The sequence below is a fragment of the Felis catus genome, chromosome D2, assembly GCF_018350175.1.
Source record: "Felis catus isolate Fca126 chromosome D2, F.catus_Fca126_mat1.0, whole genome shotgun sequence".
Classification (NCBI taxonomy): domain Eukaryota; kingdom Metazoa; phylum Chordata; class Mammalia; order Carnivora; family Felidae; genus Felis; species Felis catus.
The window spans coordinates 86,947,313-86,969,637 of NC_058378.1; the positions used below are offsets into that span (position 1 = coordinate 86,947,313).

The 22,325-nt window shown below is 61.5% G+C and overlaps 1 protein-coding gene across 6 annotated transcripts in view; it reads left to right on the forward strand.

Annotated features, from left to right (window-relative positions):
- INPP5A (inositol polyphosphate-5-phosphatase A) overlaps nucleotides 1–22,325 on the forward strand; it is a 172,918-nt gene that overhangs the window by 26,587 nt on the left and 124,006 nt on the right. For all 6 annotated transcript variants that reach the window (XM_045040897.1, XM_019814035.3, XM_019814033.3 and 3 more), the window contains exon 2: nucleotides 18,146–18,187. In XM_045040897.1, the coding sequence (XP_044896832.1) occupies nucleotides 18,146–18,187 (42 nt within the window). The remainder of the gene's footprint in view (nucleotides 1–18,145; nucleotides 18,188–22,325) is intronic.

Below are 22,325 nucleotides of genomic sequence, written 5' to 3' on the forward strand. Positions count from 1 at the left end.
ATCCCCTGGCCCTGTGTCCCTCTCCCACCCCACACTCTGTCCTGCTCCGGGGGCCTGCCCTGCACATGGTGCAGGTCTGTGCGTTTTCCACCCGATGGGCTAGCAGTGTGCATGTTAGAGTATTCTAGATTGTCCTGGAATGCAGACTGCACGGGTTACATTTCAGCAATAAGCGTTTGCCTCGTGAGCTAAGTTAATTTCGGCACAGGTCCACGTCTCGCCAGCGCCCAAGGGGGGGCGCACGCTGGACGAGGCTGGGTTCTGTCCTAAGGCCCGAGGTGGGCCGCCTGCCACCCCACCGCTGCACCGGAGTCTCCCGCGCTGTGGGGATGGGCTCTCCTGGGTCCGTCCTCCTCTGCCTGCTGCCCGCAACCCACCGTGCGGACGTGAGCTCACCAGCGGACCCGGACCTTCAGTCTAGAAACCCCGCGTGCCGCGGCCCCTGGGGGGCTCTGTGAGCGGGCTCCTCAAGGCCTGGGAGCGCGTTGACGCGTGTGCGCGGGATTCCGGCTGAGACAGGAGCAGAAGCAATGTGGGAGGCGCGAGGGCGTTCCGGATAGGGCCGCTGCTCCTGAAGAGCAGCCAGCGGGACGAAGCACGGCAGGCAGCCCGCCCGCGGAGCCGTGGAACCCGCTGTTGTCTTGCAGCCCGGCTGGTGAAGTGATTCGGTTTACTGCATGTTTCTGGATAGTCCTCTGGGCACCCTACAAGCCCGCTCGGATATTCTAATTTGTGTCTAAGATTAAATTTACATGAGAGACGTGGGGCCAGGGAGGCGCTGGGGACTTCTGAGTCCCCGCCAGTGTTTTCTCTGGGCTCGCCACTTTGCGTGTCCCACGTTTATCTGGGGCCTGAGCCCTGGGGTGGATGTGACCAGGGGGAGCCCGTGTTTTGGTGCAAAGAGTGCACCTGACCTGGGGGCTGGCGTCAGGGCCCGGCCCCTCCCCTCGGGGGCGGGGGCGGGGGGTGGGGGGAGACGCGTGTGGGGCAGGGACCCCAGGGAGGGCCGCGGGGCCGCGGAGGGGCGGCCGGGTGGACAAGAACTGGCAGAGCCAGGGCCTGCCAGAGCCCGGTACGGCCATTCCTGTCTCGGAGAAGGCGCGGCGCCTGCGGCCAGGGGCCGGGTGGTTTCCCGCGCGCTTCTCCTGTATGCCGGCCAGTACCCTGTGTCCTCCTCGGTCACTTCTGTCTCTCGTCGCAGCCACGTTTGCTCCTGGGCAGCCGTCCGGCTCCCGATTTGAGAGGGGAGCACGGGCTTCCTGTCCCGGAGGGCTCGGTGGCTGCACTCAGGTTGTGCTCCGAGGAGCACCGACAGACTTCTGGGTCAGTTTTCTGGTGGGCATCTTGGCCACGTGTCGGCCATTTCGCCTCACTCAGCACTGTTTTGAAATTAGACTTAATATTGCCCTTGAATGGAAAGAAGAAAAGCAGGAATCTAACTCTAAAAGTTTGGGACAAGAGTTGTACCCACACCGTGTCTCCAGACTCTGATTCTGCATCAGTGAAGGCAGATAGGACCCTCGTGTTGTGTCTGTTTCAAATGCTGTGAAACGTGACCTTGTACGTGACCGAAATCGGGTGGCTTCCCCTCCCTCCGGGACGAAACGTGGCCGCGGAGTGTGCTTCACATCTTTGTGGTGGTGCGCGTAGGGCCAACGAAAGCCTTACAGACGCTGCGCGTGTCTGCGTGGAACCTGTCGGTGCGCCCTTGTGACCACGTGCCACTGCGCCCCTCCCGTCGGAAACCGGAGGAGAGAGACCCCTCGTCTGGGGCATGGTAGAGGCCCGGGGGGGGAGGGGAAGGGAGAATGTGTGGAGGGGCGAGGCCTGTCACCAGTGTGCACGGGGACGCGGTGGGGGGGGGGTCTGGGGCAGGACCCTCTGGCTGTGGGGCCCGTGGCCCTGGCAGGGGTTTCGCAAGGCCTGCTGAGGAGCTCCCACCCGCCTCTGGCCGCGGCGCCTTGCCTGGGTTCACGTCCTGCAGCCACTCCCGGTGGCCCTGGGGCCTCGGGCCAGTCTCTTCCTGGGGACAGGGCGCCGGTCGCAGGGCCTGCCCCGCGGGTGCGGCTCCCCTGGCAGCACTAGCATCTGCACGGGGGAGCGGGCCGTGCGGGCGGGGCAGCTCCCGGGCTCTGGGGGAGCAGCTGGGGGCCGTCGGTGCCCCTGGGGCGGCAGTGCCTGCGGGAAGTGAGGTCACGGAGCACGTTCCCTTGTTAGGGGCGGCCGCCGTGGCGTGAGCCCCGGTAGAAGCAGGGCGCGACGGGAGGGGAACTGGGTGCCAGCAGTGGGCAGAGGGAGGCGCGGAAGCAGGTGCCCCGACTCCGGGTCCAGAGAGTCGAGCCTGCCTGCTCCGGGAAGGGTGGTCACCTGTGGGCCTCTGGCGGCCTCGTGTCCTCCGGGCCGTGGGTGTCGCAGGCTCCAGGCTGCCCTTCCACAGTCCTTTGTGTGTGTGGGTGGAGGACGCAGAATTCATAATTTTCACGACTGTCTTCCTTAAGCACCTGCCCTCAGGCTTTTGCTCCCTGTCGTGAAGGGCGCCCACGGTTGCCCTGCGCTGCCCTGGGCGTCCTGAGCAGAGAGGCGCATCCACACCCACGTTCAGCGGAGTTGTCGTCGGAGATGTGTTTTGTGTTCTTCGTCCTGGGGGCCCTGTGAGAGCCGGCTTCCTGCGGGGCCCGTGCTTCCCGGACGGACACCGAGGCCACAGCCTCACGGGGACCGGAGCCCGGCCCTCGACAAAAGCGGGACGGGAAGGAGTCTCCTGGGCTCGAGTGACCACTTCGTTTCAGGAAGGCGCTCTGGGCTCCTCCCTGGCCTGCTGCCCGTCGCCAGCATGGGGACCGCGTTTGTACAGCTCACGGCCTTTCTTACTCTTGCTGGGAAGTTTCTGCCTCCGGGGGCGGGTGGCGTTTCTCAGGGCGGTGCCTGTCCCGAGTGACCCGAGTCGGTGCCCTCCTCCTCTCATTACTTCCTCATGGTCCTTTTCTTTCCTTAATAGTAACTTGGGGGGCGCCCGGGTGGCTCCGTCGGCTAAGCATCCAACTTCGGCTCAGGTCGTGATGTCATGGTCCGTGGGTTCGAGCCCTGCATCAGGCTCTGTACTGACGGCTCAGGGCATGGATCCCGCTTCGGATTCTGTGTCTCCCTGTCTCTCTGCCCCTCCCCCAATTACGCTCTTTCTCTGTCTCTCTCAAAAATAAACAAACCTTTAAAAAAAAAATCTAAAAAAATAGTAACTTGGAAAAGCACATGTTTTCTGAGTTCACTTATAATTTCTTTGCAGGAAAATGTTTTTTAGTTTTGCTTTGGATATCTGATAAGATTTGTAAAAGTGTGCGTTTCAGGCTTTTGGAGAATATCGACACCCCTCAGTCCTCATCTGGCCCCTCCTCTGCACCCCCATTGTCCCTGATGACAGCCTCACCTGCCCAGGCCCTGTCCTGCCTCCTCTAGCTCTGACTGAGCTTCTCCCCCAGGGCTCTCTGGAGCGCCTGGGTGGTGTCTATCTGCATCCGTCCCCTGTCCCCCACCAGCTCATGCACTGGGACAGCCTGGCTGGACAGGTGTCAGTAACCCCATGGCCCCACAGCCTACAAGTCAGGTGTCTGTGTCCCCGAGGCCTGCAGGTCAGGTGTCACTGACCCCATAACCTATAGGTCAGATGTCACTGGCCCCCTACAGGCATAGGTACCAGTGGCCCTGTGCTCCACGGGCCAGGTGTGGTGACCCCATGTCCTACGAATCCTATGTTCATACGTCCAGCCTCCAGCCTGGGGTCAAGTTGGCTGAGGCCACGGGTGGCCCAGAGCTGGTCTGTGGGCAGCCCCAGGGCTCACGGTGATTGGTTCACCCCACCCAGGGCACCCACTCTGCGGGCCCGTGTGCCTCGCTCCTGGTCCAAAACACGGTCAAAGGCTGCCTGTCCGTCCATCAATTGCCACACCTCGGGTTCTCTGGGTATCCTGGGCCGCAGATGGGGACTCCATCTTGTCCCCCAAGCCTGGCTGGAGGCCAACAGGAAGGCGAGGGTTCCGGGCCCCTGACTCACTGAGTCGAGGACTAAAGTGGGTCAAGGCTGGCAGTGTGCCCGGCACATGGGGAAGGGTGAGCTTGTTCCCCGGGGAATGCTGTCTGTCGCGGTCTGCTTACCAGCCAGGGCCTGCCTCCCGATGCAGCCTGCGGAGCCCAGCTGGAGAGCACAGGGCTTTGGCGGTGGTTCTGGCTGTGAACCAGCCTTGCCCGAGGCTGGGGAGCCTTGTGCGCGTCCCCAGCCTCCAGCCCTGTCCGTCTCCTGCAGCACAGGGACCCTGCGGGGGGCGGGAGGGGGGGCATGTGACACTCAGCGCTGCCCAGGGCGTGGCTCCATGATGGTTGCCAGCGAGAAGGATTTTGCACGTGTTTATTTTACAGGGGCCCTATTTTTAGACTTAAGTTATTTTGAACTTGAATTTTAAGGTTAAAGAAAAAACAAAAACCTCCCGAGACTCAGAATTAGCACGTCTGATTGTCGGAGAAAGGATGTTTTGGGCTTTGCCGTTTCATGACCCTGATTTTCTGTGGCTCCTGACTCTTGGTCTCCCTCGTTGGCCTGCAGCCGTCCAGGGGTGACAGAGGGCAGCTCCCACTGCCCCTGCCCGGAGAGGCCCTACCCTGTGGCCACACTCTGCTGCTGCCGGGCTTCACTTGCAGCCCCTGGGGTTGGGCCGGATCAGCTTTCGCCGAGGTTTAGGGGCTGTGCCTCCGTGTGAGAGCAAGGGTCTGGCGGCCTGTAGTCGATTCTGTCTGAGGAAAGCAAAGCGAAAGTCTGTGGCCCCCGGAGCCGGCCGTTCTTTGTGGTGAGAGTCATGGAAAGGGCCTCACGGACTGTCCAGTTCAGCCTTTTATCTTTTATTTTTAAACTCTTTCACAACGTTTATCGTAAGATTCCCAGCATCTAATAAAGTTGAAAGAACTTTGCCATTAACACTGATGTATCGACCAGCTGGTTCTGTCATTAACGTGTTCCTGTCCTTGTTTTATGACCTACTGATCTGTCTTTTCGTCCATGAGTCATTCTGTCCTCTTATGTGTTTCAGAGGAAATTGCAGACGTCAGTATACTCGTTCCCAAATACTCGAGTAGGAGTGTCATTAGCTAGAGTTCAGTATCGGTTTGGATTTTCTTTTGACGCAACATTTACATGCAGCGAAGAGTGCGCGTTTAAACACACATTTGCTGGGTCTCGGCCAACCCGAACCTTTATCAAGACGTAGAGCACAGCTGTCATCCCAGAAGGTTCCCCCGCCCTTCCCCGCCAGGGAGCCGGGTCCCCGGTTCCCTCCGGCCCCGTTTAGCCTGTCCTGGGACGTCCCGCCAGCGGGCCGCGCGCGGGCTGCGCCCCGTCGCCTCGGCCTCCTGCACGTGCTTTGGACACAGCGTCCTGTCGTTGCCTGCGCCGAGCTTGCGCCCTCGTGTCGCGGGCAGCGCTCCTCGCACGGCTTCCGGCCGCGCTGCAGGCTGTCCGGCTGTCCTCCGGCTGACGCTCACGGGGCTGCTCGTTTGTAACGTCTTGCTCGTCACGAGCAGACTCTGTGAACTTCCCCGTACGCGTGTTTTGGGCGCACGCTTCCGTTCCTCTCAGGTCCTCGCACCTGGGAGTGGAACTGCTGTGTCGCCGTGGAACTTCTCCCGGAGCGAACGTGCCGTTTCGCGTGCCGCCAGCGGTGTGGGCCCCGGCGGCTCTCGTCACCTCAGGCTCGCTGGGGTGGTCGTGACCCGGAGCCCGTTTCGGGCGCTCGTTGGCCGTCCGTGTGTCCGCTTTGTTGGTTGGTTGGTTTTCGGTGAAGTTCTCTGGTCCCGTCCTTTGCCTGTTTCCGACTGAATTGTTTTTGTTACTGATTTGGAGGAGTTCCTTTCGTATCCAGATGCCCGTCCTCTGTCACACACCTGTTGTGCGCTTCTGTCTCCCAGACTGTGGCTCGCCTGCTCGTTTTCTTGATGGTGACCTCGGTGACCAGAGGTTCCTAATCAGGATTTTTCACAATTGTTGCTCCCTCTACCCTAGGAAGTCTGCCGGCCGCCGAGCTGGGAAGACGTTCTTCCCGTTGCCTTTTTTTTTTTTTTTTTAATGTTTCTTTTTGAGAGAGAGAGAGGCAGAATGTGAGCGGGGGAGGGGCAGAGAGAGAGGGAGACACAGAATCTGAAGCAGGCTCCGGGCTCCAAGCTGCCAGCCCAGAGCCCGACGCGGGGCTCAAACTCGCAGACCGTGAGATCATGCCCTGAGCCGAAGTTGGACGCTTCACTGACTGAGCCACCCAGGCGCCCCATTCCTGTTGCTTTCTTTAGCTGTGTGGTTTTATCTTTTACGCTTAGGGTTTTCTTTCTTTTTTTTTTTTTTTTAATATATGAAATTTATTGTCAGATTGGTTTCCATACAACACCCAGTGCTCATCCCAACAGGTGCCCTCCTCAATACCCATCACCCACCCTCCACTCCCTCCCACCCCCCCATCAGCCCTCGGTTTGTTCTCAGTTTTTAAGAGTCTCCTTATGCTTTGGCTCTCTCCCAGTCTAACCTCTTCTTTTTTTTCCTTCCCCTCCCCCATGGGTTTCTGTTAAGTTTCTCAGGATCCACATACACTTAGTGTTTTCATCTCGAGTTAATTTTTGTGTGTGAGTCGGTACGGTGGAGGTGTGCCTTTCCCCACGGGCGCCAGCTAGCTCACCGCCGTGGGTGGATAAGTTTGTCTTCCCCGGTGGGTTGCTTTGGCGCCTTGGTTGAAGATCAGTCCGTGTGTGTCTCTTTCTGCCTGTTCTGTTGTATCGATCTGCTCATTGAATGTGACTCCAGGACCACCTGTCCTGGTCACGACAGCTCCATGGTGAGGCTGGGCGTCCGCGGGAGCCCCCCGGCTCCGTTGTCCGTCCTTCTGCGGATTGCTTTGGGCGTTCTCAGCCCTTTGCATTTGCACATGTGCGTCGGAGACGGTTTGTCCGTTTCGCAGAAGCGGCTGGAACTACGGCCGGGGCCGCCCAGATCCGTCGCGAGCGTGGGGGCACTGACGTCTCCCGGTGCGGAGCCTGGGGCTTATGAGGGTGGCAGGTCTCTTCTTCTACTCGGGTCTTCGCTTCTCTCAGCATCTCTTGCGGTTGTCAGCCCAGAGGTCTTGTGTGTCTTTCATTAAACGCGTTCCTACATAATGTGTGGTTTTTGCGGTAGTTTACCGTCAACGGTATTTTCGAATGTTTCACTTTCCAGTTACCTGCTGTTGTTGTAAAGACACGCGCACCAGATCTCGTGGATTGATCTTGTAGCCGGTGGCCGCGCTGGCCGAGTCCTCAGGGCCCCTCTGTCCGTGTGTCCGCGGTCAGCACCTGCAGACACAGCCCGCTGCACGTTGTCTTCTCTGCTTCCATGCCCGGCCGGGGGCGAGCGCGGGTGCTCCTCTTGCAGTGGAATGTGGGGGGTGGCAGGCGCCACGGGGCGGGGGGTGCCGGGTGCCACAGGCCGGGGGTGGCAGGCGCCACCGGGGAGGGGGATGCCAGGTGCCACGGGAGGAGGCGCCGGGTGCCGTGGGGGAGGGGGTGTGCCGAGGCTGTGGCAAGCTGTCAAATGCGTGTTCTGCCTCTACGGACATGATCCTGTTTTTTCCCTTTAGTCTGTAAATTTGGGAGTTCCACCGGTTTCAACTGTGCCAGACCGGAGCGGCATCCCTGGGCCAAACTCACTTGGTCACGCCGGGTTTTCCCTGACGTATTCCTGCACGTGGCCTGTGGGCACGCTCACACACGTGCACACGCGGGGCCGTGGTTCTTTCTGCGCCGTGCCTTCGAACACGTTTGCCAGGGTTTGCCGTCGGCGCCGCGCTGGCTTTGTAGAACAAACGGGAAGGAGCCGTGTGAGGTTGGTGGGGCGGTTGATGGGACTCACCGGAGAACCCGTCACTGTTCCGTAGGAAGGTTTTTGGTGCAAACCGCATTTCTTTAACAGAGAAGGTTCTGTTTCACTGCGTGTCCTTCCACTTTGTGAGGCATTTGTTCCCTTCACCCGAGTTGTTCAGCCTGTTGACCTAACGTTCAAACATTCACGTGTGCTCATTGTTCTTTGAACGTCTGCATTGGTCACCTTTGACTTCTGATGCTGGTCACCTGTGTCCTTTTCTTCCTGATTCACCCGCCTAGCGGCTCATCAATTGTATTAATCTGTTTAAGAGCCAGCTTTTCATTTGATTTGCTTTATTGTTTGTCACATGCAGTTGTGCGTGAAACTCAGCCTGTGATCCCTCCGTGTGGTCGGGGTGGGCGCTGGCCTGGGCACGTGGCCCTGAGCTGCGCGGGGCCAGTTCTCCCTGTCACGTCTTTTTTTTTTATTATTATTTTTAATGTTTATTTGTGAGAGAGGGAGAGAGAGACAGAGAGGGAGGGAGCACACGAGCGGGGCAGGGGCAGAGAGAGAGGGGGACGCAGAATCAGAAGCAGGCTCCAGGCTCTGAGCTGTCAGCACAGAGCCCGACGCAGGCTCGAACTCACGGACCGCAAGATCGTGACCTGAATCGAAGTCGGCACTTAACCGACAGGCGCCCCCCCCTGTCATGTTTTCATGGACCTCGGGCTGTGTTCACGTTCTTCAGACACCACACTGCTTTTCCCTCCAGACTCTGCATTTCTGTGATTTCTTCCCCCCGGGTGCTGCCTTCCTCCTCCGTAGCTGAGGTCCCCGGGGACCCCTCTCTGCAGTCGCATGGGCCAGAGGCCCCGCGCTGCGGGTTGGGGAAGGCAGCCCCGTGGGTCACGGCGGCTTAGGCTCACCCCCTCACAGCCCTGGGCGACCCCGTCCTTCTGTGGGATCACAGCCGGGGATGAGCCACGTGTCTCTGAAACCCACGTCCCACTATTGTGTGTGGATACTTGGGGAATCGGAAGTGAGCGTGTCACTTGGGAAACGGGCAGAGGAAAGTGCTCCCAGAGGCTGGCCTTGGTGTGCTCTGGCCGGTCTGTGTTCCCCTTCGGGGCCCCAGAGGGTGACCCTCCATGGGAAGAAGCCGCGTTTCTGCCCTCGCTTACTGCCTTGGGGCCTCCCCGGCAGAGGCAGGCAGGTGCCCTCCACGGAGGACATGGCGACACTGGGCTCTCCGTCGGGCTGTGGGTGCGCCTCCTCGTGGGGGACGTGGGGCACGGTGGGTCCCGAGTCTGCACCCTGTCACGTGGGAGTTTGGAAGCTGCCCGACCGACCGCACGGTCTTGCGGGGGCGGCGACGGGGCGCGGGGCGCGGGACCCGGGCGGCACCGGAGGCTGCCCGCCGTGCTCTGAGCCTCCCCTGCCGGGTCTCCCGGCACTCGCCTTTGAGAAGCGGCCTCCTTGAGCATCGGCCCGAGAGCGGCCTGTGCCCGACGGAGGCCGTGGCGCCCTTCTCTGGGCCCTCCCCGCCCACGGTCTCCTCTCCCGCAGCCCACCGCCTGCGTTCTGGACTTTGCTGCTGCCGCGCATCTGTGTTCCCAAACCCAGGCGCGCGCTTAGAGCTGGAGTTCAGGTTTCGTCACCTGTGCACCTGGGGGTGACCTGCATGACCCCCTCACTCCTGCCCAGCCCCCCATGCCCGCTCTGCGGTCTGAGGGGGTTTGGGTTCAGCCTCTCGGGTGTGACATTACAAGGGCCGTGCTCACGGTCTTTTGCAAACCCGGAGAAGCCGTGTGAACGCGGTGGCATGCGGACTGCTGGCCGTTGCGGAGGTTGGACGGGACCGGACGGCGGGGCCTCGGTGTCTCAGATGTCTGCCTGTGAGGCCCCGGGGTCCCGACCGTGGGGGTGAGGGCCCCACCCTCCGCAGCAGCCACCTGCCCGTCCGTGGGGGATTCTGAGCAGTCCTGATGGAAAGAGCAGCACCGGGGGCCCAGGGAGGCCTGTCCGCGGGCGGGTAGGCAGGGCGGCTGTGCGGCTCCGGGACGGGGCACGTTCCCACCTGTCGCTAGGGTGCCCGCGGTCCAGCGCTCGCCCTCTCTGGTTTGTGCATCTGGCAGGCGGGCCCGGCTGGGCAGGTCTCTGCTGAGAAATGGTCTCAGCCCCGATGGCTGGCCTGGGTGGAAGGTGTCCATGGGGTGGGTCATTTCGGTTTTTATGGGCCGTTATTCCCGATTAAACCTTAGTTTCTCAGAAGTCAGTCCTCAGTGACCGTACGTTGTCATCGTAAGTGCATTTTGTCCCCAGGCACCCTTGACGAGAAAATGTTCGTTCGTGGTCAGGTTCGCCCAGGCCTTGTTCCCAGTGGCGACGGGTTCTGAGCACGTCTTTGCCAGATGCTGAGCACGATCCTGCCTCGTGCGTAATTGAAGAGGGCGCGTTTCTGAGCCGTCGTCCGTGGGAGGATCTCTTGCGGTTTTCATTCCCACTTTGGATGCTCTTGCCGTGGCGGCTGCCGCGAAAGGAGTGGTGGCGGAGGGGAGGAACGGTGCGGGCGGCCCTGTCCCTGCTCCTCCGCAGTGAGGCCCTGACCGCCCCGCACCTCTCCGTGCGCGTTCTCCTGGTGGAAGGCCCACCTTCGCTTCCTTTCACAAAACTATTTTTAGCCTCAGTATTTCTGAACGTGCAGGCAAGACTTCCTTTCTCGTGAAAGGAAACGGTTTTCCTCCGCAGGGACAGGCGTCTGGCGAGGGGTGGGATTTCCCGGGACATCGGTGGTGCGGACCAGAGGCCTTGGCCCGCTCTGCACCCAGGCTTAGGGAGCCCCTGGCGCTCGATTGTTTTAAATGACTCGTATTTGAAAGTTTTAAGGACGTATTTGAGAAAGTGGAGTTTCTGGGCTGGCATACTGTGTGCGAACACGGGGCCCGTCGCCACCGCGGGCCGGCTTCGTGCTAGCCTGTCGGGATGCGGCCCGCAGGACTCGGGCCGTGGCGGCTTGCAGCCCTGAGCCCAGCCTGCGGCCCCTCCTCCTGACAGCTGTGCCCGGGCCACACGAGCCAGCGGCTGCGTGGACACCACCACCCGGACGGGGTTCGGCACGTGGGGGTGGGAGTCACAATGGGGTGGGTTCCCCCTGGAAGGCCTGTCCCCATGGCCCCCCTTCCCACCAGAGGTGAGCGTGGCAAGGGACTGTTCCCGTCCTCCTCAGGCCTCACCGTGGGTGGGGGCTCCCTCCTGTGACAGCAGCTCCTGCTTCCGGCACTTTCTTTCCCGTTGCGGCCCAGACCTTGGCTTCCTTCCTGAGAAAGTCCTCTTTCCAGATGCTTCTACAGGTCTTTTTTTTTTTTTTTTTAATTTTTTTAATGTTTTTATTTATTTTTGAGAGAGAGAGAGACTGAGCGCAAGCAGGGGGAGGGGCAGAGAGAGAAACACACAGAATCTGAATCAGGCTCCAGGCTCTGAGCTGTCAGCACAGAGCCGGACGTGGGGCTTGAACTCGTGAACCACAAGATCATGACCTGAGCCAAAGTCGGACGCTCAGCCGACTGAGCCACCCAGGCGCCCCCAGATGCTTCTACAGGTCTTAAGTGCACATCTGTAGTTAGTGTGTTCGTGAGCGTTTGCCGTGTTCGCTGCCTACAAGGGCCAGGCAGCGAAGGCAGACACAGAGAGAGACAGGGAGACAGAGAGACAGGGAGAGGGAGGGAGGGGTCCCTGTCCCGTCTTCCGCTTAGGCAGCCACTGCGGGGTCAGGTGGGGGTGGCTCCCGCAGGTGGGAGGGAGAGGGGGACAGAGGTGCGTTAGGCTAGAGGCCAGGCCGCCGCCTGGGGCACCGGGCGAGCTGCAGGGGAGTGGGGGGGGGGAGGTTCTCATGGAGAGCACGAGGCTCTGGCTGGGCTCATGTGGCCCCGGTACAAGGGGGTCTGCGTAGGGCCTGCCGTCATGGGCCCCGGCGCCTCCAAGGGCCTCGGCCGCCCTCATTGCCGCTTTTCTGCGGCACGTGCTCCCGCGGGGGCGGGGGGCATGGCCCGTCTGGCTCCCTGGGCCTCCTGCCCTGCTTTGTCCGGCCGCCGCGGTGGCTGTGGGGAGCGGCGCTGTCGGGGGGCTCTGCGTGGGTGTGCCGCGGGTTGGGCCGCAGCCGTGGGCAAGGACGCGGGGACGAGCGCCCCCGCCCAGCCGCTGCCCGGCTCTCGTCCGCAGAGGTGAGCCTCTCACTCGTGTCAGCCCCCTTGGCGTCTTTCGGTTATTTCTCCATCAGACCTGTTGTCGTTTTGCTTTGCCGTCCGGTTCTTCGGCGTCGGGCAGCCGAGCCCTCGCCCATCTGCCTTTCGACGTTCGTTGTGGTCGAGCGTGTGGTTCTGTTCAGCGGCGGCGGGCAGACTTTGAGTCATAGTGTGTTTTCCGTGAGCTTTGGAGTCCGCTGGCCTAGTGGGGCTGCGGGGCCTCGCCCAGGGGTGCGGGATGGCGCTGGGCCAGCCTCCCCGGGGTGGGGGGAGGGGCGGGCGTCATCCCGTGGCCTCCAGTCTGGCGTCGCCTCCGCCAGGAGCGTCCTGCTGCTTTTCGTGCACAGAATTTTCACAGCTAAACGTTGGTCCCTAAGCGTCATCTTTGTTCGGTGTTGCAGTTGTCGTGGGGTTTCCTCCTCAGCTCATCTTGTGACCAGTGTTTGTGTTTAGGACAGCTGTTGATTTTGGGTCTCACTTTTACATCCTGCTACTTTTTCCTCAGTGCTTTTATGTCTGTTTTAGTTTCGTCGCCGACCCTGGTCCTTTGCACATGCTGTCCTCTCACCTGTACCCTCCTGGTTGTTCTCTCTCTGTCGTCTTATTCCTTAATCTCTTTGGCGTTGGTCTAGGTGTTACAGAAATGACGGCGTCTTTGCCCCGTTCCTGACCTCGGGGGGGGGGGGGGCGAGTGTTTCCCCACAAGACAGGGACCGGCTCCAGGGTGTGAGCCCGTGTGCTGTGTGTCATTTCTAACACATGGTTCCGTCACACTCAACTCTGTTGCTACAGAACAAGAAAGAATAAAGAAAACATTTAATTCAAAAAGCCAAAATACAGAATTATGTCATAAACTGAAGTCACATGAGAAGATGAATGTAAACCATGTTTGTTGTTGAATGAAAAAGTAAACGAAAACCCACCGGAAAACCAGTAAATTAAGGCAATGTTGATGGCTGTCTGCACCCAAACGTGAAACGCGTAGTTGAGAAAGGCAGGCGCCAGAGGGAGGGCGGGACGTCAGGCCACATGGCTGCTCTCGTGGTCAAGGCTCCTCCCGCAGTGGGATCGGAGTCCTCCCCAGAGACCTTATTTCACAGTAAAATCTGAGTGGGCGAAGCGTTCAGAGGGACACCAACTGTTCCGTTGTATGCAACCCGCCCGTGTTCGTAACACGGAGGACGTGTGTCAGTTTTCTGCCCGTGTGACAGCAGCACAAGTGCAGGCTTCCACAGCGGCCCCGCCTCTCGGTTCTGGGGGGGGGCTCAGCCGAGCGGGGGGGGGGGGGGGGGCCCGCCCTCATCTGGAGGGAAGTGCACCGCCCCGGGTTTGGCCCACGTCAGCACCTTGCTGCGGCAGAGGTGAGGGCGGGCCGCAGAGAGCCAGTGCTCGGCCTCCCCTCCCCGACCTTTAGAGCCTCTTGGAAAATTGCCCAGCTGACATCTGATAAGGGCAGACCCACCCAGGATAACGCCCCTTCTGATGAACTTAAGATCAACTAATCTTGGGGTTTAATTATACCTGCAGAATCCTTCCACCTTTGCCACTGGTGTCCCTTGACCAGGGGAGTGACATCTTATCATTTCCACGGGCACCCAGACTCCCCGGGGAGGGGTTCTCGGGGAGCACAGGGGTGGGGCGCGTGCAGGCACTTCCTGGTCTGTTGACTTGACATTAATGGTTGCAGACGTTTATTGAAGAAGTTTCATTTATTTCTTCGTTTTTCTTCATGCGAATCCACTCTTTTCTTTTTTAAATTTTTTTAATGTTTATTTATGTTGGAGAGAGAGACAGAGACCGACAGAGCAGGGGAGGGGCAGAGAGGGAGGGAGACACAGAATCCGAAGCAGGCTCTGGGCTCCGAGCCGTCAGCACAGAGCCTGATGCGGGGCTCGAGCTCACGGACCGCGAGAGCGTGACCTGAGCTGGAGTCGGACACTCAACCGACAGCCACCCAGGTGCCCCAACGAATCCACTCTTCTAATCTGTATAATTTTCCTTCTCCCTGGAGAACTTTTTAAAACGTTACTTTTAGGGCCTGTCCCCTGGTGATGAGTTTTCCCAGGTGAGAACACCTTTATTTCAACTTGGCTTTTGAGAGATGGTTTTGCTGGATGCAGAGTCCTGGGTGGCTGGTGCTCCCTCCCACCGCGGGGAGCTTCCCGCACGACTGCCTGCTTGCTCGCGTCGCTGTCGGGAAGGTCGCCATGATCCGGCCCGGGTTCCCGTTTCCTCCGTCTTTTCAGATGCTCTCTGTCCCCGGCTTGGTGCACGTTGGATCCTGTGTGCCTGCGAGTAGCCGTTCTGGGGGGTGTGGCACCAAGTGCTCTCCCTGCGAGGGAGCGTCTGTGTCTGGTGTTTGTCCTTCATTGAAAAATTCGGTCCTTAGGACCCTGCAGGTGTTTTCCACTCTCTTTTCTGGCTCTTCCTGGAACCCCGTCATGTGAGATCGTCTCATGATTCCTGGACGTTCTGTCCTTTTGTCAGTGTTCTTCTCGGCGTTATGTTTTGGAAGTTTCCGCTGACGGGTCTTCTAGCTCGCGGCTCGCTCCCTCCGCGTGTGCGGCGTGTTGATGAGCCCGCCGGAGGCATTCTTCATGTTGTTACAGTGGGTTTGATTTTAGCGTCTGCTTTGCGTTCTTAGAGCTTCCGCCGCGCTGCTCGCGTGGCCGTCCGTCCCCGTGTGCCCTCCAGGCTGTCCGTCAGCACCCTCCGTGTGCCCTGCGCTTGCTTTCTGGCGTTCCGGAATCGGAGTCCCAGCCGAGAGGGACTCAGACGCATTTTCTGCGTCTTTGCACTGTTTTCCCCTCGCCTGTTAGGCAGCCTGGTAGTTTTTTGCCGGGAGCTGGACTTGAAGCGTTGGGTCCCAGGGGCTGAGGTCGCTTGAGGCCTTCTGTTAACGTGGCCCTGGGCCGTGTTTACGGCGTGCCGCGGCCATGGCGTCGGAGGCTTCGTGGTCCCCCGGTGCCCTCGCCTGTGTCCCGGGGGCTCCGTGAGGGCAGCTCACAGGCGGTCTGTGTCGCGCCCTCTTGCGCCGGAGCCCTGCCTTGTGCTGGCACGGCGTGGGGGTGGGGAGCGCCCCGCGGTCTGCGGCCCATCTCGGACTGTGGCTGCGCCTGTGTCCCTGCACTGTGACTCCTCCCCCGTTCCTTCGGGGCCGTAGGCAGGCAGGTTGGGGGGAGGCGCCCTTTCCAGGGGTGGCCTGGGCCCGGGTGACCCCCCTTCCCCGGCGTGGCGTGCTTTCGGTGTGGAGAGGGCACTGGGTGTATTTCACCGAGGCTGCTCCCCCCGTCCCCCGGCTGGCGCCAGGAGGGGTCTTTCTCCAGGGATCTTCTCCAACCTAGACCATGAGTACGTGCCGGGCTACCTGGAGGGAGAACCCACCACAGCGTGGGGCCTCCTCGACGTGGTCCCGAGGGCTTCTCCATACACTCGTCCGTGCCCGGCTTCCCGCAGGTCACAGCTGACCGTTGGCGCCTTGGTACTAGGCTTTGGTTCCATCATCTTCTCTGGGAGAGCAGGTCTGCGCCGCGACTCGAGTGTTCTCCTGTCTGTCTGGGCTCCGGGGTGGTGCTTTGCTGCCCGCTCCAGCTCCCTGGCAGGTCCAGGAGATGCCGGCGTGATGCCCGGAGCGGGACTTGCAAGCCCGTGTGGCTGCGGCTGGACCGGGGTCCCGGCTGTCCCGTTACCTGTCACGAGAATCGGCCGATTTCTCTGAGCTGCTGGTCGGCCAGTTGCCTCGGCCGCTTTCCCGGTGGAGCCTTCTGTGCATTCGCGGGATAGTCCATGCGGTTGGTTGTGAGGGGTGAGCCTTTAATGTGCTGTCACACTCCTTGAGCGTGGGTGTCTGTGCTGATCGTCACAGGTGGGGTGGGTGAGACGTTCCTCCCTTTCTGTGTGCGCCGTCTCATCATGTATATGTGTCAGCGTTATGTTTGCTTCAGAGCAGGGACCTCGAAGCTTCCGTGGAGCCGTGCTGCCCGCGAACGTCACCAGCCACGTGTGCGGTTTAAAATTAAGTGATGTTAAAAATGCAGCGATTTAGCCACAGGAACCACATTTCAAGTGTGAATTTGGCTGCTGCAAGTCTATGATCGTGGAGGGTTCCACCGACAGTGCCGGTCCCTGTGTCAGTGGGAGCGTCCTGTGGGCCACACCGTCCAGCCCTGGGGCCACCGCGCGCGGGTGGGTGTGTGTGGGTGTGGGTGTGCGTGCACGTCGAGGCGTGTTTGAAGCGTCGCTCTCGGCCCGGCCCGGCCCGTCGGTAGCAGCTGCTGCTGCAGGAGGGGCCCGGGGGGCCGCCGTCGTGCCCTCCGCGGTTTTCCCCATTCGCCTCTCACGGTGGCTTGTAGCGGCCGGTGGTTAGCATGCTGCACCGCGTCCGAGAGCCGTCACGGTCTCTGCTTCAAGTTTTGAACACGAAGTTACAAATTACGAAAGTAGGGGCGCCTGGGTGGCTCAGTCGGTTAAGCGTCCGACTCTTGGTCTCGGCTCAGGTCACAAACTCGCGAGCCGTGAGATCGAGCCCTGCGTCAGGCTCCGTGCTGACAAAACAGAGCCTGCGTGGGATTCTTTCTCTGCCCCTCCTGCTCTCTCTCTCAAAGTAAATAAGCAAACTTAAAAACCCCTCAAATACGAAAGTAACGTGTGGTGACCGTAAGCATATCAGAAGTGAAGAAACCGGAGGGTGGCCCTTGGCTCGCACGCCGCGCTCTGCACGCTGGTGTTCTGTCCTCAGGAGCGGCGTCGGGAGCTGGGTCCTGGCCACGATCCGGTCCTCGGGTCGTGCAGCTGCGTGGTCTCCTCCTCTGCGCCCGGGAGCACTTGCACTGGAAGGTGGCCGTGTCATCCCGTCAGTGGACGGCCTGCCCGCGGCCCTTTCGTCCGTGCCGGGACTGGGGACCGGCAGGACTGCTGGGGCCCGGCCGCGTGTCCGGGCCCCCGTCCCGGGAGGCCCCCCTTGCTCTGGCCACGTAGCCCGGGGCTCACGGTGTCGCCGGTTCGGGCGGTGGGAGAGTGCGTGGACTCCCCGAGTTTGCGGCCACCACCGCGGTCCACGTTACAGCGTGTCCATCACCCCGTGATGGGGAAACCCGTGCCCAGCAGCGGCCACCCCCACCCCTGGCCACGGTCCGCTTCCTGTCTGCGCGGACCGTGCTGAAGGTGGAGTCACGTGTTACTTCCCTTTTGTGTCCGGGTTCTCCCACGTGGCACGTGTTTTTGAGGGTCGCTGTGCTGTAGCGGGTGGCCGAGCTTCCTTCCTGTTTAAGGCCGAGTCGCAGTCATTTGTGTGGATGGGCGGTGTTTTGCTCATTCGTTCATCCGCGCGTGGGCATTTGGGCCGTGTCCACCTTTTGGCGACTCTGACCGCTGCCCCGGTGTCGGTGCCCGTTTCTCTGTGATGGCTGTTTGCGTTTTGCTGGATCACGTGTAGACTCTGATTCGCGCTTTAGGGACCCGCTGGACTATTTCCCGCAGCACCTGGGGGCTCCGGCTCCTCTGCATCCGCCGCGGGGGGTGCGCAGGGGGCCTGCTGGGTGGGCCTGGCTGTCCCCGACGGCCCACGACGCGCCTTTCCATGCACCTGGTGCTCGTGCTGCCCAGACCCGCCCCGGGCGCTTTTTTTGGGACGGTGTCCTCCCTGCTGCCCCTCCGGGGAGATGACGGAGTCTGGGGGGCTCGCTGACTGAGGGTGGGAGCTGCTGGGGTGCTGTGCCGTCCTGTGCAGACACTGGTCCGGCTGTGGACCGTCCCTCCCCATGACCCCATGGGGACAGAGCAGGGCTGAGGGTCGGCCGTGGACGCCCGGCACTGCGGGGCCTGCCTGTTGCCTGGCGAGTTTGGTCCCCGGGGACTGAGAGCCAGGCCCCCTCCTGGGGGGTGGGAGGTCCCCCATGTGGACGCCCCCCCCCCCCCCCCCCCCAGCACGGGCCCCACAGTGAGGCCCGTGAGATGGTGTTCACCACCCCAGCGTCTGCTCGTGGCTCTTTGGGGATGTGTCGACGATCTGACTGTGTTTTCTTTTTCTCTTCCTAATTTATAGCCAGAAAACCTGCAGAAGAACTGGCTGCGGGAGTTCTATCAGGTAAGAGGTGCCGTGACCGCGTGCCTCTCAGATGGCCTGTTTGTGCCGTGAGTACCTGCTCTTTGTGGAGACCGTGCTGTGTCCGGGTCGGGTGCGGGCTGGGGCTGTCCTGGGGCTGGCTGTGCGGGGCGTCACGTGCCTCCGTGGAGGCCCCTGTTCCGATTCCTCTCCCTCCGGGTGGGGGTCTCCGCATGGCTGGGGGGGGGGGGGCGTTGGGAGCTTCTGGGGACATTAGGGTACCTCTCAGGAGGGTCCTCTGGTGGCAGCATAAAGGCGGCAAAGCCACGTGGGAGGCCACGGTGGGGTCTGGGCCGGGGTGTGGCAGGACCCGGGTCCGAGGCTTCAGGGGGAGGCGCTGCCGGGTGAGGGGCCAGGTGCTGGCACCGAGCATTGAACAGGTATTGGCGGAGCCCGAGGTCGGCGCGAATTCTGTTCCGGATGCTCGGGGGTGGGTTGGAAGCGGCGGACAGACGGCTGTGCTCCCAGGGCGCGTGCTGTGTGAGCAGACGGGTGGCTAGCGTGGCCAGGGGGCCAGGGGAAGCTCAGGTGTTTCCGGATGACAGGTGGCAGCGGAGTTGAGCCCGTGGCACGTGTACACGTGGGACCCCCCAGGTAGTACGTTGGAGAGGCCACTCCGAGGCACGGGATGCCTGGGGAGACCTTGTGGGTGAGAGGAGCTGAGTGGCCAGGCGTCCAGCTCGGTGAGGGCCGTGGGCGACTGGCCCTGCCAGGGTGTGAGGGGGTCCACAGCTCCGAGGGCAGCTTGGAGGAGGGTGGCGCAGGTGGGGCGTTGGGGGAGGGGCAGCTGGGGGACGGTCCCCTGCCCCTGTCCCCTGCCCTCCTGCAGCTCTGCTGAGCCCGCGGCTGTGCCGTGTGAACAGGACACAGCAGGAGATGCTGGGGATGGCCCTGGGCCCCCCTTCCCCTTCCTCCTGGCCTTGGGGTCCGGCAGGCTGAGATCCGAGGTGCTGAGGGGCAGGGGCAGGGCACAGCAGCCGATGGACGTGGGCACGGGCTGTGTCCTGCCTGCCTGGGCAAGGTGCCGGCCCCGGGCTCCCGCCGTCCCTTCGGGGTGTCGAGGGCGGTCGCGCATTGGTTCTGCTGGTGCCGAGCCATCTACCAGAGGCCCAAGGGGCAGCGGCGGGTGGTGGCAGATCGTGGGGCCGCAGGCACGGGAGGGCAGAGCCTCGGACAGCCCTTTTCGTCCCTTGCTGTCCCGTCCGGCGAGGTGCGTCCTTCTGGGGTGTTTGGAGGTGGGGTCCCTCCCTCGCCCATCCCGCACGAATTGTCCGCCGCGTGTCATGCTTGGTTCTCGGCAGGGATGGAAGGCCGACCCCGGGGACACCAGGGAACCTCTGGAAGGAGCAGCCCGTGGGGTGAGCGGGTGGGAGGCCGTCAGCGAGGGTCTCTGGCAGTGAGGTGGGGCTGGTGGGCTCTCCGCCCTGCCCCTCTAACCTTCTGCCCTGCCCAGGGACCTCCGGCCCAGGCCCAGCCCTGGCCCAGCTGTTGCCAGTGTCCGCTCCGGGCGGGAAGCCGGCCGAGCAGGTGAAGCGAGGGCCCTTCCTGGCCAAGCGCTGGCCTCTCGGGGGCTGGACAGGCCCCAGGGCCCCTGCTGCCTGTGGTGTCCTCCTGTGGCTCCCTGGCTCCCTGGGTCTGTGTCCATTTTGGCCGGAGCGGCTGCCCCGTGAAAGCTACAGCGCCCATTTCTCAGAGGTGGGCCCCGGGTGGGGGGCGGGAGGAGTATAGAGCGTGAGATCGGGGAGGCGCACGTCCTGGGAGGCCAGCGAGCTGCCGTCCTGGCTCCTGGCGCGCAGAGAGGCCCCTGGGAGGCGAGATGCCACCCGACAGGCCCCAAACTGGACTCCAGTGCAAACTTTGCCCTTCTTACTCTGCTGGTGATGGGGCCACCAGTCACCACTGCCGTGGCAGCCGGGTACCAGTGGTCTGAGAGGGAGTTCGGGGCCGGGCAGCTGCCCCTCCTGTGAACTGTGACCCCTGGAAAACCACAGACCAACAGGTGTTTCCCCCTGTCTGAGCCTCCTCGCTGCACACAGCCACATTGGGCTGTTTCCGGAACTGGGGACCCGGGACCCAGAACCCAGAGGGGCAGGCAGCCTGTTGCCAGAGCACCTGGTGTCCAGAGTGCTGAGCCTTTATTCACAGAAAGGGGATCGAGAGCCACGGTGTGCACGTGGAGGTGCCATTCTTCCCGGCTTGTGTGCAGAGGTCTCCTCAGAAGGAAGAGATTCCGGTGACAGTTCCTTTCTTTCTTATTTGAAAAAACACTTTTTTTTTTTTTTAGCATCTACTCATCTTAGTGTGAGAGTGCACGCAGGGGAGGGGCAGAGAGAGAGGGAGACACAGAATCCCAAGCAGGCTCCAGGCTCCGAGCTGTCAGCACAGAGTCCGACGTGGGGCTCGAACCCACGGACCGCGAGACCACGACCTGAGCTGAAGTCGATGCGTAAGCGACTGAGCCACCCAGGCGACCCTCAGTGACGGTTCTTAGAAGAATTAAACGGGAGTCCCCCAACACATTTTGGGCTGACCTGGGCAGTGAGGTGCTCAGCCAGCTGGCCCGAGTGCAGAGGGAGTGGGTCCCGCCAGAGCCCAGGCCAGTGCGCCGGGCCAGCATTCAGGGACGAGGCGCCTCTGGGTCCCTGCCTTTTTAAAAAGTGTTTAATCCTGGAGTTTCTGTTATGCAGCCATTTTTTAAAGGAGCCTTTGATAAGCTGCTTTTGTAAACACAACTGAATACGACCCCTGTGCCTTTTAGAACCCTTGGATTAATTTTCCTTTTTCTGTAACACATCACCATAAAAAAGCAGGGGACGAGAGAAATATTGCTGGCGTTTCCGTCCTTAGTTTTGATGGGCCTCCGATGCTTTTGGCATCCAGGATTTTTACATATTTGGTCCTGAGTGTGGCCTTGGCACCAGAGAGGTGGTCAGTCTTCCAGAAGGTGCACAGCCTGGTGTCACCCCTGCTGGCCTCCCCACGCCCCTCCCGGTCCTGTCTCCCTGAGCATCAGACTCTTGGTCCTGTGGCCGGTGACACCGGTCTCCCCCTTGTTGGGGTGCACGGGCTCTAGTACAGGGGCCAATCCCTGCTCTCATCTACCTCCATACCTCCATGCCAGCAGCAGGCCTTGTGACCCCTTCACGGCCCACCCAGAGCCTCCCCCAGGGCCCGGCCACGTCCCCATTCTGCTCTCTGTAAGCGGCAGGGTGCTCCCTGAGGCCGTAACTCTGGTTGGGTACCTTTTGTGCTTCTGGTCCCCCTGGGTGAGAGCCTAGGGTCCACTCGTGGCCTTCTCTGCGCTGTCTCCAGACACGCTGGGTGTTTCAGGCCTCTGTGCTTGCTCTAAGTTGGCCCTCCGAGCCTTCCCGCCCCATGCACGCCCCTGCCCCCACTCTCTCCCCTGCCCCCACTTTCCCGGTTCTTGTCCTTGTCACCCCCCACCACCTCCCCCGAGAGGCCCCTCCTGGTCACTCTCTTGGCTTCCCCTTACTCTTGCTGTGCTTTGTGGATTCATCTGAGCTTGAACTTGCAGTCTGTGTCCGTTGGGTGCATATTGATCTGTCCCCCTGGAAATGCGGGCTGCACGTCATGGCCTGGATCTTTGTGCCCCGCCAAGTTCCTGCCCCGAGGATAGTGTTCGAGGTGGGGCCTTTGCGAGGGGAATAGGGTTGATGAGGTCACGCGGCGGGCCCACGATGACATTACTGCCCCCGTAAGGAGAGAGAGGGGCCACAGTGTGGGAGGGCCGGCCGGCGGGCCAGGTGCTAGGGGGCCACGCCCTTGGGAGCGTCTGTCACACTGAAGAGACAGCCGGAAAGCCCCGTGGGTGGTCCAGGGATGGTGCTGGGAAGGACATCGCCTGTCTGGGGCTGGGGGTGCAGGCCCCTGTTGGTGGGGTTCTCAGGAAAGCTCTTGAGGAGGCCGTGCCCAGACGTGCTGCCTGCTCTACCCCTGACCCTCCAAACTGCGGGCGAGGCTGCCGGGAAGTCGGTTTTAACTTTCCTCCCCTGTGTGATGGTAGTGTGCTTGCACGTAGGCTCTTTGCCATCCCGCTCATGCTTGTCCTGAGCACTGGGAGTGTGTCGGGCACGTGGGGTGTGTGCTCAACAGTTCTTTC